The sequence below is a fragment of the Panulirus ornatus genome, chromosome 51 (genome assembly GCF_036320965.1).
Source record: "Panulirus ornatus isolate Po-2019 chromosome 51, ASM3632096v1, whole genome shotgun sequence".
NCBI lineage: Eukaryota > Metazoa > Arthropoda > Malacostraca > Decapoda > Palinuridae > Panulirus > Panulirus ornatus.
The window spans coordinates 10,654,316-10,671,900 of record NC_092274.1 but is presented as its reverse complement, the minus strand read 5'-3'; the positions used below and the strand labels follow the sequence as shown (position 1 = coordinate 10,671,900).

General features: G+C 41.5%; 1 protein-coding gene across 1 annotated transcript in view; it reads right to left on the bottom strand.

The window, feature by feature from the left end:
* The window catches only part of LOC139764751 (protogenin-like), a 1,310,239-nt gene that overhangs the window by 264,674 nt on the left and 1,027,980 nt on the right, over positions 1-17,585 (bottom strand). Inside the window, exon 22 of the mRNA XM_071691615.1 lies at positions 11,753-11,883. Within this exon, the coding sequence (XP_071547716.1) occupies positions 11,753-11,883 (131 nt within the window). The remainder of the gene's footprint in view (positions 1-11,752; positions 11,884-17,585) is intronic.

Below are 17,585 nucleotides of genomic sequence, written 5' to 3'. Positions count from 1 at the left end.
GATCATGAGAGGCAAGTGATTTGGGAGCAGCTGAGTGAGTGTGTTAGCAGCTTTGATGCATGAGACTGGGTTATAGTGATGGGTGATTTGAATGCAAAGGTGAGTAATGTGGCAGTTGAGGGTATAACTGGTGTACATGCAATGTTCAGTGATGTAAATGGAAATGGTGAAGAGCTTGTAGATTTCTGTGCTGAAAAAGGACTGGTGATTAGGAATACCTGGTTTAAAAAGAGGGATATCCATATGCATACATATGTAAGTAGGAGAGATGGCCAAAGAGCATTATTGGATTAGGTGTTAATAGATAGGCATGTGAAAGAAACTTTTGGATGTTAATGTGCTGAGAGGGGCAGCTGGAGGGATGTCTGATCATTATCTTGTGGAGGCAAAAGTGAATATTTGTAGAGGTTTTCAGAAAAGAAGAATGTTGAGGAGAAGAGAGTGGTGAGAGTAAGTGAGCTTGGAATGGAGACATGAGTGAGGACGTTAAAGGAAAGATTGAGTGCAGAATGGCAAAAGGTGGAGTGAGGAAGAAATGGGATGTATTTTAGGGAAGCAGTGATGGCTTGCACAAAAGATGTTTCTGGCATGAGAAAGGTGGGAGGTGAGTGGTGCGATGAAGAAGTAAGATTGTTAGTGAAAAAGAAGAGAGAGGCATTTGGATGATCTTTGCAGGGAAGAAGTACAAATGACTGGGAGATGTAAAAAAGAAAGTGGCAGGAGGTCAAGAGAAAGGTGCAAGAGGTGAAAAAGAGGGCAAATGAGAGTTGGGGATGAGCGAGTATCATTAAATGTTAGGGAGAATAAAAAGATGTTCTGGAAGATGGTATATAAAGCGCATAAGACAAGAGAACAAATGGGAACATCGGTGAAGGGAGCTAATGGGAAGCTAATAACAAGAAGTGTTGAAATGAGAAGGAGATGGAGTGAGTATCTTGAAGTTTTGTTCAATGTGTTTGATGATAGAGTGGCAGATATAGGGTGTCTTGGTCAAGGTGGTGTGCGAAGTGAGAGGGAAAGGGAGAATGGTTTGGTAAACATAGAAGAGGTAGTGAAAGCTTTGCAGAATATGAAAGCCAGCAAGGCGGCAGGTTTGGATACTATTGCAGTGGAATTTATCAATAAAGGGGTGACTGTGTCATTGATTGGTTGGTAAGGATATTCAATGTATGTATAGTTCATGGTGAAGTGCCTGAGGATTGGTGGAATGTACGCATAGTGCCACTGTACAAAGGCAAAGGGGATAAAGTTGAATGTTCAAATTAGAGAGGTATATATGTTTGCTGAGTATTCCTGGGAAATTATATGGGAATTGGTAGACAATGTGTGGATCACGTGTTGGCTTTGAAGAATGTATGTGAAAATACTTAGAAAAACAGATGTACTTGTACGTAGCATTTTTAGATGTGGAGATGGCATATGATAGGGTTGATAGAGATGCTCTGTGGAAGGTATTAAGAGAATATGGTGTGGGAGGTGAGTTGCCAGAAGCGGTGAAAAGTTTTTACCAAGGATGTAAGGTGTGTGTTCAAGTAGGAAGAGAGGAAAGTGATTGGTTCCCAGTAAATGTCAGTTTGTGGCAGGGGTGCATGATGTCTCCATGGTTGTTTAATTCATTTATGGATGGGGTGGTTAAGGAAGTGAATGCAAGAGTTTTGGAGAGACGGGCAAGCAGCAGTCCATCCGTTGTGGATGAGAGTGTTTGGGAAATGACTCAGTTGTTTGCTGATGATAAAGTGCTGGTGGCTGATTCGGGTGAGAAACTGCAGAAGTTGGTGAATGAGTTTGGTAAAGTGTGTAAAAGAAGAAAACTAAGAGTAAATGTGATTACGTGCAAGGTTATTAGGTTCAGTAGGGTTGAGGGACAAGTTAATTAAGAGGTAAGTTTAAATGGAGAAAAACTAGAGGAAGTGAAGTGTTTTAGATATCTGGGAGTGGATTTAGCAGTAGACAGAACCATGGAAGTGGAAGTGAGTCACAGGGTGGGGGAAGGGGCGAAGGTTCTGGGAGCATTGATGAAAATGTGGAAGGTGAAAAAGTTATCTCGGAGAGCCAAAATGGGTATGTTTGAAGAAATAGTGGTTCCAACAACGTTATATGGTAGCAAGACATGGGCTATAGGCAGGGTTCTGTGGAGGAGGGTGGATGTGTTGGAAATGAAATGTTTGAGGACAATATGTGGTGTGAGCTGGTTTCATTGAGTAAGTAATGAAAGGGTAAGAGAGATGCGTGGTAATAAAATGTTGAAATGGTTTGATCACATGGAGAGAATGAGTGAGGAAAGATTGACAAAGAGGATATATGAGTCAGAGGTAGAGGGAATGAGGATAAGTGGGAGACCAAATTGGAGGTAGAAGGATGGAGTGAAAAAAATTTTGAGCAATTGCCTGAACATATAGGAGGTTGAAAGGTATGCAAAGAATAGAGTGAATTGGAACAATGTAGTATACCAGGATCAACGTGCTGTAATGGATTAAACCAGGGCATGTGAAGTGTCTGGGACAAACCATGGAAAGTTTTTTGGGGCCTGGATGTGGAAAGGAAGCTACGGTTTCGATGTACTACACATGACAGCTAGAGACTGACTGTGAACGAATGTGGCCTTTGTCGTCTTTTCCTAGCACTACCTTGCGTGGTGGTGGTGAGTGTGTGTGTGTGTGTGGGGGGGGGGGTTATTTCATAAGTAGCGGGGTGGTGACAGGAATGGATCAGGCTTCTTTTAATTCTCTAAAATTTAACGATACTCTCTCACCCCAACTCTCACTTGCCCTCTTTTTCACCTAATGCACCTTCCTCTTGACCTACTGCCTCTTTCTTTTATACAACTAACAGTCATTTGCACTATTTCCCTGCAAAAATTGTCCAAATGCCTCTCTCCTCTCTTTCACTAACAATCTTACTTCATCCCACCACTCACTACCCTTTATAATCTGCCCACCTCCCACCTTTCTCATGCCACATGCATCTTTTGTGCAAGCCATTACTGCTTCCCTAAATACATCCCATTCCTCCTCCACTCCCCTTATGTCATTTGTTCTCACCTTTTTCCATTCTGCACTCAATCTCTCCTGGTACTTACTCACACAAATCTCTTTTCCAAGCTCACTCTCACTGCTCTCTTCACCCCAACATTCTCTCTTCTTTTCTGAAAACCTCTACAAATTTTCAGCTTCACCTCCACAAGATAATGATCAGACATCCCTCCACTTGCCCCTCTCAGCACATTAACATCCAAAAGTCTCTCTTTCACACGCCTATCAATTAACACCTAATCCAATAATGATCTCTGGCCATCTCTCCTACTTACATACATATACTTATGTATATCTCTTTTAATCCTGGTATTCCCAATGATCAGTCCCTTTTCAGCACACAAATCTACAAGTTCTTCACCATTTCCATATACAACACTGAACACCCCATGGACACCAATTATACCCTCTACTACCACATTACTCACCTTTGCATTCAAATTACCCATCACTATAACCCAGTCTCATGCATCAAAGCTGCTAAGACACTCACTCAGTTGCACCCAAATCACTTGCCTCTCATGATCTTTCTTCTCATGACCAGGTGCATAGGCACCAATAATCACCCATCTCTCTCCATCCACTTTCAGTTTTACCCATATAAATCTACAGTTTACTTTCTTACACTCCATCACATACTCCCTCAATTCCTTCTTCAGGAGCAGTGTTACTCCTTCCTTTGATCTTGTTCTCTCACCAACCCCTGACTTCACTCCCACAACCTTCCCAAACCACTCTTCCCTTTTACCCTTGAGCTTCGTTTCACTCAGAACCAAAACATCTAGGTTCCTTTTCACAAACATACTCATTATCTCACCTTTTTTCTTATCTTGTTTACATCCACACACAGTTAGGCACCCCAATCTGAGCCTTCAAGAAGATTATTATAATACCTAATTGCCATTTCCCGCATCAGCAAGGTGACTCAAAGAAAGAAAAAAAAAATGGGCCAACTACTCATACACACACACACACACACACACACACACACACATATATATATATATATATATATATATATATATATGGAAATCCTCCCCTCTCGTTTTTTTTTTAGTTTTCCAAAAGAAGGAACAGAGAATTGGGCCAGGTGAGGGTATTCCCTCAAGGCCCAGTCCTCTGTTCTTAACACTACCTCGCTAATGCGGGAAATGGCGAATAGTTTGAAAGAAAAGAAAGAAATATATATATATATATATATATATATATATATATATATATATATATATATACATAAACCTTCATATATGAACATATACATACATTACATATCAACATATATACATACATATACACACATAGACATATACACATGTACGTATTCATACTTGCTGCCTTCATCCATTCCTGACACCACCCCGCCACAAAGGGAACACCCCCCCCCCCCCCACCCCCACCCCTCCAGCAAGGTAGCACCAGGAAATGACAAAAAGGCCACATTCGTTCACACTCGGTCTTTAGCTGTCATGTGTAATTCGCTGACACCACAGCTCCCTTTCCACATCCAGGCCCTACAAAACTTTCCATGGATTACCCCACATGCCCTGGTTCAATCTACTGACAGCACGTCGAACCTGGTATGCCACATCGTTCCAATTCATTCTATTCCTTGTATGCCTTTCACCCTCCTGGATGTTCAGGCCCCGATTGCGCAAAATCTTTTTCACTCCATCTTTCCACCTCCAATTTGGTCTCCTGCTTCTCATTCCCTCCACCTCTGACAAATATATCCTCTTTGTCAATCTTTCTTCACTCATTCTCTCCATACGTCCAAACCATTTCAATACCCCATCTTCTGCTCTCTCAACCATACTCTTTTTATTACCACACATCTCTCACACCCTCGATCAAACCACCTCACACCACATATTGTTCTCAAACATTTCATTTCCAACACATCTCCCTCCTCCATCCAAACCAATCTATAGCCCATGACTTGCAGCCATATAACATTGTTGGAACCACTATTCCTTCAACCTTGCCCATTTTTGCTCTCAAAGATAACATTCTCTCCTTCCACAAATTCTTCAATGCTCCTAGAACCTTCACCCCCTACCCCACCCTGTGACTCACTTCCTCTTCCATGGTTTCATCTGCTGCTAAGTCCACTCCCGGATATCTAAAACACTTCACATCCTCCAGTTTTTCTCCATTCAAACTTACCTCCCAATCAACTTGCCCCTCAACCCTACTGAACCTAACAACCTTGCTCTTATTCAAATTTACTCTCAACTTTCTCCTTCACATACTTTACCAAACTCAATCACCAACCTCTGCAGTTTCTCACCCGAAGCAACCACCACCACTGTATCATCAGAGAACAACAAATGACTCTCCTCAAGACCCTCTCATCCACAACAGACAGCATACTTGCCCCTCTCTCAAAAACTCTTGCATTCACTTCCCTAACCACCCCATCTATAAGCAAATTGAATGAAAATGGAGACATCATGCACCCCTGCTGCAAACCAACATTCATCGAGAACCAATCACTTTCCTCTCTTTCTACTCACACATATGCCTTATGTCCTTGGTAAAACCTTTTCACTACTTCTAGCAACTTACCTCCCACACCATATTCTCTTAAAACCTTCCATATATCTATCAAATCTACCATATGCCTTCTCCAGATCCATAAATGATACATACAAATCCATTTGTTTTTTAAGCTTTTCTCACATACATTCTTCAAAGCAAACACCTGATCCACACATCCTCTACCACTTTGGAAACCACACTGCTCATCCCCAATCTGATACTCTGTACATGCCTTTACCCTTTCAATCAATACCCTCCCATATAATTTCCCAGGAATACTCAACAAACTTATGCCTTTGTCCCCTTTGCCATTGTAAACATTCTGCCAATCCTCAGGCACTTCACCATGATCCATACATACATTTAAAATCCTTACCAATCAATCAACAACACAGTCACCCCTTCTTAATAAATTCCACTGCCATACAATCCAAACCCACCGCTTTGCCAGCTTTTATCTTCTACAAAGCTTTCACTACTTCTTATTTTACCAAACCATTCTCCCTGACCCCCTCACTTCACACACCACCCTGATCTAAACACCCTATATCTGCCATTCTATCATCAAACACATTCAACAGACTTTCAAAATACTCCCTCCATCTCCTTCTCACTTCATCACTACTTGTTATCACCTTCCCATTTGCCCCCTTCACAGATGTTCCCATTTGTTCTCTTGCCTTACACACATTATTTACCTCCCTCCAGAACATCTTTTTATTCTCCCTAAAATTTAATGATACTCTCATCCCATCTCTCATTTGCCCTCTTTTTCACCTCTTGCACCTTCCTCTTGACCTACTGCCACTTTCTTTTATACATCTCCCAGTCATTTGCACTCATTCCCTGCAAAAATCGTCCAAACGCCTCTCTTTTCTTTCACTAACAACCTTACTTCTTAATCCCACCACTCACTTACCTTTCTAATCTCCCCACCTCCCACCTTTCTCATGCCACATGCATCTTCTGCAAAAGCCATCACTGCTTCTCTAAATACATCCCGTTCCTCACCTAATCCCTTCATGTCATTTGCTTTCACCTCTTGCCATTCTACACTCAATCTCTCAAGGTACTTCCCCACACAAGTCTCCTTTCCAAGCTCACTTACTCTCACCACACTCTTCTCCCTAACATTCTCTCTTCTTTTCTGAAAACCTCTATAAATCTTCACCTTCTCCTCCACAAGATAGTGATCAGACATCCCTCCAGCTACCCCTTTCAGAACATTTACATCCAAAAGCCTCTCTTTTACATGCCAGTCAATTAACACATAATCCAATAATGCCCTTTGACCATCTCTCCTTCTCACATATGTATACTTATCTCTCTCTTTTTAAACCAGGTATCCCCAATCACCAGTCCTTTCTCAGCACACAACACAAGCTCTTGACCATTTCCATTTACAACACTGAACACCCCATGTACACCAATTATACCCTCACCTGCCACATTACTCACCTTCGCATTCAAAGCACCCATCACTATAACCCAGTCTCGTGCATCAAAGCTGCTTACACACACTCACACAGCTGCTCCCAAAACACTTGCCTCTCATGATCTTCCTTCTCATGACTAGGTGCATTGGCACCAATAATCATCCATCTCTCTCCATCCACTTTCAGTTTTACCCACATCAATCTAGAGTTTACTTTCTTACACTCTATCACATACTCCCACAACTCCTACTTCAGGAGAAGTGCTACTTCTTCCTTTGCTCTTGTCCTCTTATCAACCCCTGACTTTACTCCCAAGACATTCCCAAACCGCTCTTCCCCTTTACCATTGAGCTTCATTTCATTCAGAGCCAAAACATCTAGGTTCCTTTCCTCAAACATACTACTTATCTCTCCTTTCTTCTCATCTTGGTTACATCCACACACATTGAGACACCCCAGTCTGAGACTTCGAGGAGGATGAGCACTCCCCACATGACTCCTTCCTCTGTCTCCCCTTTTAGAATTTTAAATACAAGAGGTGAGGGTGAAGATTTGTAGAGGCTTTCAAAAAATAGGAGAAAATATCAGGAGAAAAGAGTGGTGAAAGTAAGTGAGCTTGGCAAATAGAGTTGTGTGAAGGAAAACCAGGAGACTGAGTGTAGAATGGTAAAGGATCACAGTGAAGTGCCTGACGATTTGAGGAATACATGTAGAGTGCCATTGTATAAAGGCAAAGGGAATAAAGGTGAATGTTCAATCTACAGAAGCATATGTTTGTTGAGTATACCTGGAAAAACATATGGAAGGGTATTGATTAAGAGGGTGAAGGCAAGTACAGAGCATCAGATTGGGGAGGAGCAGTGTCATTTCAGTAGTGGTAGAGGATATTTGGATCAGGTATTTGCTTTGAGGAATGTGAGTGAAAAATACTTATAAGAACTTGTGGATCTGTATGTGGCATTTATGGATCTGGAGAAGGCACATGATAGGGTTAACAAAGATGCTTTGTGGAGGGCCTCAAGAATATATGGTGTAGGACATAAGCTGCTAAAAGCAGTGAGATGTTTTCATCAAGGGTGTAAGGCATGTGTACCAGCAGGAAGAGAGAAGAGTGATTGGTACCCAGTAAAGGATGGTCTACAGCATAGCTGTGTGATGTCACCATCATTGTTTAATTTGTTTATAGATAGGGTGGTTAAGGAGATAAATGCAAGAGTTTTGGAGAGAGGAGTGAGTATGCAGTCTGTTGGGGATGAGAGACCCTAGGAAGTAAACCAGTTGTTGTTCACTGATGACATAGCACTGGTGGCTGATTGAGGTGAGAAACTGCAGAAGTTGGTGACTGAGTTTGGAAAAGTGAGTGAATGGAGAATGTTGAGAGTAAATGTGAATAAGAGCAAGGTTATAAGGTTCAGCAGGGTTGAGTGATAATATAGTATGGATGTGAGTCTGAATGGAGAAAAATTGGTAGTAGTGAAGTGTTTTAGATATCTGGGCAGCAAATGGAACCATGGAAGCAGAAGTGAGCCACAGGATGGGGGAGGGGATGAAGGTTCTGGGAGCAATGAAGAATGAGTGGAAAGAGAGAATGTTATCTCAAACAGAAATGGGTATTGTTTGAAGGAATAGTAGTTCCAAAAATGTCATATGGTTTTGAGGCTTGGGCTATAGGTAGGGTCATAAGGAGGAGAAAGGATATGTTGGAAATGAAATGTGTGAGGACAATATGTGATGTACGGAGGATTGATTGAGTAAGTAAGGCAAGGGTAAGAGAAATGTGTGGATCTATGATTGTGGCTGAAGAAGCAGAAGATGGTATGTTGAAATGGTTTGGACATATGGAGAGAATGGGTGCAGAAAGGTTGGCAAAGAGGATATATGTGTCAGAAGTGGAGGGAACAAAGAGAACCAGAACACTAAATTGAAGATGGAAGGACAGAGTGCAAATTATTTTGAGTGATAAGGGCCTGAATATGCAGGAGGGTGAAAGATGCACATGAAAAGAGTGAATTGGAAGAAATGTGGTATACTAGGGTCAACATGTCATAAATGGACTTAACTATGGCATATAAAATGTCCTGGGTAAACCATGAAAAGGTCTGCGTGGCTTGAATGCAAATGGGAAGCTGTGGTTTCAGTGCATTACACATGATAGCTCGTGTATGGATGTGAACAAATATGGCCTTCCTTTGTCTGTTTCCTGGCGCTACCTCTCTGCTATCTTCTTGACACATGGAGTGGCAATTTTTCTATTCCTTCATGCATTTGTACTGTTTTCTGTGGGGCAGGGTGGAATAAGGAATGAATAAAGGTGAACAAGTATGAATAAGTACATATGTATATATGTCAGTGGAAAGACAAATGTATATACACCAACAGAGGGATTCAAACCCTGGGTAAGGCATCTGGCAGCCTCGGCTACACGGAGGTTAAAAGACACATACACTAGACTTCTACTGTTTTTATGCGGGTCCCAACCACATCTCAGTGGGGACAGCATGGGCTTTAATCTTACGCAGCTCCAATGGTGTGACAAATATGTTGATGGACAAATAAATGCATATACACCAACAGAGGGATTCGAATCCTGGGCAGAGCATCTGGCTGCCACACCATGGTTAAAAGACACACACATTAGAATTATAGTGGTTTTACTTGTGTCCCAACCTCATTTCAGTTGGGGTAGCATGGACTTTAATCTCACACGGCTCTGATGGAGTGACAAATATGTCAATGGACTGACAAGTGTATGTACACCATCAAAAGGATTCTAACCCTGGGTAGGGCTTCTGTCTACTTCGGCCACACAGAGGTCAACAAACACACACACTAGACTTACAGTATCTAAATTTTAAGTGTGTCCCAACCTCATCTCGGTGGGGGTAGCATGGACTTTATTCCCATGTGGCTTTGATGGCGTGACAAATATGCTGATGGACAAACAAATGTATATAAACTAACAGAGGGATTCAAACACTGCAAAGGGCATCTGCCTGCCTTAGCCACACAGATGTTAAGAGACACACACACTAAACTTCTAGTTTTTTATGTCAACCTTATCTCAGTGGGGACAGCATGGACTTTAATCTCATGCAGCTCTGATGGTTGGGACACATGTAAAAACACTACAAGTCTAGAGTGTGCATCTTTTAACCTACGTGAGGCCCAAGCAGCCAGATGCCCTACCCAGGGTTCAAATCCCTCTATTGGTGTATGCATACTTGTCTGTTCATTGACATATTTGTGACAACATTGAAGCCGTGTGATACTGAAGTCCAAGCTACCCCCACCGAGATGAGATTGGAACACATAAAAACACTAGAAGTCTAGTCTGTGTGTCTTTTAACCTCTGTGTGACCGAGGCAGCCACACACCCTACCCAGGGTTCAAATCCCTTTGATGATGTATATACATTTGTCTGTCCATCGACATATTCATCACACCATCAAAGCCACGTGAGATTAAAGTCCATGCTACCCCAACTGAGATGAGGTTGAGGCACACTAACAACACTAGAAGTCTAATGTGTGTATCTTTTAACCTCCATGTGGCCCAGGCAGCCAGATACCCTACCCAAGGTTCAAATCCCTCTATTGGTGTACATATATTTGTCTGTCCATAGTCACATTTGTCACACCATCAGAGCAATATGAGATTAAAGTCCATGCTACCCCACCGAGATGAGGATGGGACACACGTAAAAACACTAGAAGTCTAGTGTGTGTGTATGTGTGTGTGTTTTAACCTCTGTGTGGCCAAAGGAGCCAGATGCCCTATCCAGGGTTAGAATCCCTCCGTTGGTGTATATACATTTGTCCGTCCATCAACATTTTTGTCACACCATTGGAGCTGTGTGAGATTAAAGTCCATGCTTCCCCAACCGAGATGAGGTTGGGACACACGTAAAAACCCTAGAAGTCTGGTGTGTGTGTCTTTTAACCTCTATGTAGCTGAGACAGCCAGATGCTATACCCAGGGTTTGAACCCCCCTGTCAGTGTATATACATCTGTCTGTCCATCGACAAGTCACACTATCAGAGCCATGTGAGATTCAAGTCCATGCTACCCCCATCGAGATGAGGTTGGGACAAACGTAAAAACACTAGAAGTCTTGTGTGTGTGTCTTTTAACCTCCTGGGAGGGCATGAATAGGTATGTTATAAGTATAGTAGTTCCAGCAATATGGTAGAGATGCAAGGCATGGGCTACATATAAGGCTGTGCAAAGGAGGGTGGATGTGTTGGAAACAAAATGTTTCAGGATAATATGTGATGTGAGGTGGTTTGGTCAAGTAAGTAATGAAAGTTTGGAGAACGTTGTGGTAATAAAAAAGAGTGTGGTTGACACATATGAATAGGGTAAGTTGAAATGGTGTGGACATATTGAGAGAATGAGTGAGGAAAAGTCGACTAAGACGATATATGTGTAATGACAACAGGAAGACCAATTTGGAGACAGAAGGATGGAGTGAAAAATTTTTTAACAACTGGGGCCTGCATGAGACAGAGTGAACTGGAATAACGTAGAATACAGGGGTCAACGTGCGGTCAGACTGAACCAGGGCATGTGAAGCATCCAGGATAAACCATGGAAAGGTCTGTGAGGCATGATTGTGGATAGGGATCTGCGGTTTCAGTGCATTACATGTGACAGTTAGAGAATGGATGTGAATGGACTTGGCTCTTCTTCATCTGTCACTGGCACTAACTTACTAACATGGGAGCAAGACAAAATGTGATTACTTACTGTTTCCCATTGTTATGGCCTGTACTGGACGACTAAATGGGCCATATATCTTGTCTGATTCATGAGCCCTTACACTGAACTCATATGTGGTGAATGGTATCAAGCCAGTGATGACAGTCTCAGGTGTTTTACTGAAAAATACAATTATAACTTGAAATTAGATTTGTCATGAGTCATGAAATTACTTATGATGACAGGAATACTGATTATTCAGATATAAGAGAAGTTTAGACCAGACTCTCTTCAGTTCAATGCAAATTTCATAAATTCATTCATACAAATGAAAACAGTAGATCCTTAAAAAATATATATATTTGCGGGAATCTCCTAGCATGTAATCCCCAAAAACTTTTCCAATTTACCAAAATCACATAAAGGTAAACCGACTTTTCAGTCTGTACTGATAAAAGAAGAGAATCTCAAGGTAACCTTCTTATAATCAACAATCAAAGTAAATCATTTGGCTCTAACTCATCAGGGAAGAAAGGTTAAGCCTGGGATACCATATATGATATTCACCATCTGGCTCTAATTGATTATGGAAGAAAGGTATAGCCTAGGTTTAGAATATCCTTCATGATATCAACAAGCATTTCTAATACCATATAAAGCAAACTTTAGGCTATATAAAGCAGACTTAAAAAAAAAGGATGTTGGTTTTTCCATTCATTCAAACTTTTCAATTCGTCAAGACTGTTCTAAAGGTTCCTGCAGCCCAAGGCTACACAATTTCCAAAATCAATGAAATGTAGACACCTTTGTAGTGAGAAGTTCTTTGACAAGACCATTCTCCTTGTCAAAGGTGACTCTTCACTTGTGGTGTAACTTAAAAGCTGGTAGGGTCCAGTAACACCCACTCTTCATTTACATAATGATACAATAGCTGAACCCTTTAACTTCATTATATCAGAGTAAAGGATGAATAGAACTAATCCCAATAGGATTATGTTAAAAACCATACTACTTTCTAGTAATGTTTCTAGTCTTGAGACATACTCTTTATTCATACCATCTGTCTTTTACTCACTAAGTGTTTTAATATCTTAACAGATAAAACCCATGTTCCTTATATTCAAAACTTAATTCTGAGCTAAATATTAACATTTCAGAGATGTGACAAATCATATGATACTACAGTAAACACTCGATTTAACAGACCCCAATTTATCAGATTCTGGACTTAACTGACCAGGCTAATAATAATACATTAATCAATAGTGATTAAAAGAATCTGAAAAAATAAATCTCAAATGTCCCATCATGCACATTTCATATTGCACTTCTTTTTGGAAGTGTGGGGTGTACTTGCTTTGTTTCGGTCTCAGTCTGCCTCAAGCTACCATGCGGTTAGGGTGTATACAGAGAACTGTGACTTTAGCAAATAATTTTGCAATCCTTACCACTCAAAATGGCATCAAGTGATAGAGGAGTTACAAGAAAGCATGTGACCTGTACATCGCATTACTGTATTAAAAAATGGCTCATTGGTTACATTCTCAATTTAACGGACTTTCGGCATTAACGAACACCACCTCCCCTGATTAGTCCATTAGATCGAGGATTTACTGTATATCAAAATCCATATATCACTTCCTTTTCTTACTTCAGGCATTATTATTGCAGGAATGTGAAAGTTAATTGGATCAGATAGGCAATCAAGTTATTATTGCTTAAATAAAATTAAAAAAACTCAAGGATACCAAGTCAATCTTCAGCTTCAAGATCCACAAGGAAAAATTCATCTTTCACCATTCATCATCTAAAGTACCATTATCAAGCCCCCCTTTGTAAATCACTGCATTATCTTAGTCTATACAATCTTCTTAACTTATTCTTATCAATTTTTATCAGCAGGTTCTCATTATCCACGGTTTCTCACAAATATTCTTCTGTACTTTATCACAGACCAAGCATAAAAGACATAAACACAAAAGTCCTTAAGAGTCCAATGACCGAATGGGTTAGGTTATTGTATTATATCTTCCCATCCATCATCAGTATACTGTCTTGATGTCAGAAAAAGTATGTATCAATATTACCATGTCAAGTATGAGTTTATATAGTAATTCTACTTATAAGAAAAATGTAGGTTTGCGGCAGAGGTGTGTGATGTCTCCATGGTTGTTTAATTTGTTTATGGATGGGGTTGTTAGAGAGGTGATTGCAAGAGTTTTGGAAAGAGGGGCAAGTATGCAGCCTGTTGTGGATGAGAGAGCTTGGGAAGTGAGTCAGTTGTTGTTCGCTGATGATACAACGCTGGTGGCTGATTCATGTGAGAAACTGCAGAAGCTGGTGACTGAGTTTGGTAAAGTGTGTGAAAGAAGAAAGTTAAGAGTAAATGTGAATAAGAGCAAGGTTATTAGGTACAGTAGGGTTGGGGGTCAAGTCAATTGGGAGGTAAGGTTGAATGGAGAAAAACTGGAGGAAGTGAAGTGTTTTAGATATCTGGGAGTGGATCTGGCAGCGGATGGAACCAGGAAGCGGAAGTGAATCATAGGGTGGGGGAGGGGGTGAAAATCCTGGGAGCCTTGAAGAATGTGTGGAAGTCGAGAACATTATCTCGGAAAGCAAAAATGGGTATGTTTGAAGGAATAGTGGTTCCAACAATGTTGTATGGTTGCGAGGCATGGGCTATGGATAGAGTTGTGCGCAGAAGGGTGGATGTGCTGGAAATGAGATGTTTGAGGACAATATGTGGTGTGAGGTGGTTTGATCGAGTAAGCAATGTAAGGGTAAGAGAGATGTGTGGAAATAAAAAGAGTGTGGTTGAGAGAGCAGAAGAGGGTGTTTTGAAATGGTTTGGTCACATGGAGAGAATGAGTGAGGAAAGATTGACCAAGAGAATATATGTGTCAGAGGTGGAGGAAACGAGGAGAAGTGGGAGACCAAATTGGAGGTGGAAAGATGGAGTGAAAAAGATTTTGAGTGATCGGGGCCTGAACATGCAGGAGGGTGAAAGGTGTGCAAGGAATAGAGTGAATTGGAATGGTGTGGTATACCGGGGTTGACGTGCTGTCAATGGATTGAACCAGGGCATGTGAAGCGCCTGGGGTAAACCATGGAAAGTTCTGTGGGGCCTGGATGTGGAAAGGGAGCTGTGGTTTCGGTGCATTATTACATGACAGCTAGAGACTGAGTGTGAACGAATGGGGCCTTTGTTGTCTTTTCCTAGCGCTACCTCGCACACATGAAGGGGGAGGGGGTTGTTATTCTATGTGTGGCGAGGTGGCGATGGGAACGAATAAAGGCAGACAGTATGAATTTTGTACATGTGTATATATATGTATATGTCTGTGTGTGTATATATATGTGTACATTGAGATGTATAGGTATGTATATTTGCGTGTGTGGACGTGTATGTATATACATGTGTATGTGGGTGGGTTGGGCCATTCTTTCGTCTGTTTCCTTGCGCTTCCTCGCTAATGCGGGAGACAGCAACAAAGCAAAATAAAATAAATAAAGAAAAAAAGAAATCATAATCTATAAATATACATGAATTGAAGAAAATAATCAAGCTTCTATCCTCATAAGTTTAGATGTAAGATTATAGCATATCTTAAATGCATCTGGAAATAATTTGAACCATATCAGAGGAAGATACACATTTCCAAGAAGTAATGTTTGTTCAATGAAACAAAGTTTTTAGCTGAAAAATCTACAATAGAGAGATTATTATGGCCTATGCAAAAATAACACCAACAAAACTTATTTTTTCCTTGTTTAATATTTTTGGCCCCTTCTTCAATTTCTACCTTAAATTATTCATGGGGTTGATGATGGGCCCAAACTTTAGCCAATATGGTTTACCCCAGACACTTCACTGTCAATGACCTTCATCATCTTGTACAGAGATAACATGCTCCCCTTCACTGTCAATGACCTTCATCATCTTGTACAGAGATAACATGCTCCCCTTCACTGTCAATGACCTTCATCATCTTGTACAGGGATAACATGCTCCCCTTCACTGTCAATGACCTTCATCATCTTGTACAGGGATAACATGCTCCCCTTCACTGTCAATGATGTTCATCATCCTGCTCCCCTTCACTGTCACTGACCTTCATCATCTTGTACAGGGATAACATGCTCCCCTTCACTGTCAATGACCTTCATCATCTTGTACAGGGATAACATGCTCCCCTTCACTGTCAATGACCTTCATCATCTTGTACAGGGATAACATGCTCCCCTTCACTGTCAATGACCTTCATCATCTTGTACAGGGATAACATGCTTCCCTTCACTGTCACTGACCTTCATCATCTTGTACAGGGATAACATGCTCCCCTTCACTGTCACTGACCTTCATCATCTTGTACAGGGATAACATGCTCCCCTTCACTGTCAATGACCTTCATCATCTTGTACAGGGATAACATGCTCCCCTTCACTGTCAATGACCTTCATCATCTTGTACAGGGATAACATGCTCCCCTTCACTGTCACTGACCTTCATCATCTTGTAAAGAGATAACGTGCTCCCCTTCACTGTCAATGACCTTCATCATCTTGTACAGGGATAACATGCTTCCCTTCACTGTCACTGACCTTCATCATCTTGTACAGGGATAACATGCTCCCCTTCACTGTCAATGACCTTCATCATCTTGTACAGAGATAACATGCTCCCCTTCACTGTCAATGACCTTCATCATCTTGTACAGGGATAACATGCTCCCCTTCACTGTCAATGATGTTCATCATCCTGCTCCCCTTCACTGTCACTGACCTTCATCATCTTGTACAGAGATAACATGCTCCCCTTCACTGTCAATGACCTTCATCATCTTGTACAGGGATAACATGCTCCCCTTCACTGTCAATGACCTTCATCATCTTGTACAGGGATAACATGCTTCCCTTCACTGTCACTGACCTTCATCATCTTGTACAGAGATAACATGCTCCCCTTCACTGTCAATGACCTTCATCATCTTGTACAGGGATAACATGCTCCCCTTCACTGTCAATGACCTTCATCATCTTGTACAGGGATAACATGCTCCCCTTCACTGTCAATGACCTTCATCATCTTGTACAGAGATAACATGCTCCCCTTCACTGTCAATGACCTTCATCATCTTGTACAGGGATAACATGCTTCCCTTCACTGTCACTGACCTTCATCATCTTGTACAGGGATAACATGCTCCCCTTCACTGTCAATGATGTTCATCATCCTGCTCCCCTTCACTGTCACTGACCTTCATCATCTTGTACAGGGATAACATGCTCCCCTTCACTGTCACTGACCTTCATCATCTTGTACAGGGATAACATGCTCCCCTTCACTGTCAATGACCTTCATCATCTTGTACAGGGATAACATGCTCCCCTTCACTGTCAATGACCTTCATCATCTTGTACAGGGATAACATGCTCCCCTTCACTGTCAATGACCTTCATCATCTTGTACAGGGATAACATGCTCCCCTTCACTGTCAATGACCTTCATCATCTTGTACAGGGATAACATGCTCCCCTTCACTGTCACTGACCTTCATCATCTTGTACAGGGATAACATGCTCCCCTTCACTATCTTGCACAGGAATAACATGCTCCCCTTCACTGTCAATGACCTTCATCATCTTGTACAGGGATAACATGCTTCCCTTCACTGTCACTGACCTTCATCATCTTGTACAGGGATAACATGCTTCCCTTCACTGTCACTGACCTTCATCATCTTGTACAGGGATAACATGCTCCCCTTCACTGTCACTGACCTTCATCATCTTGTACAGGGATAACATGCTCCCCTTCACTGTCACTGACCTTCATCATCTTGTACAGGGATAACATGCTCCCCTTCACTGTCAATGATGT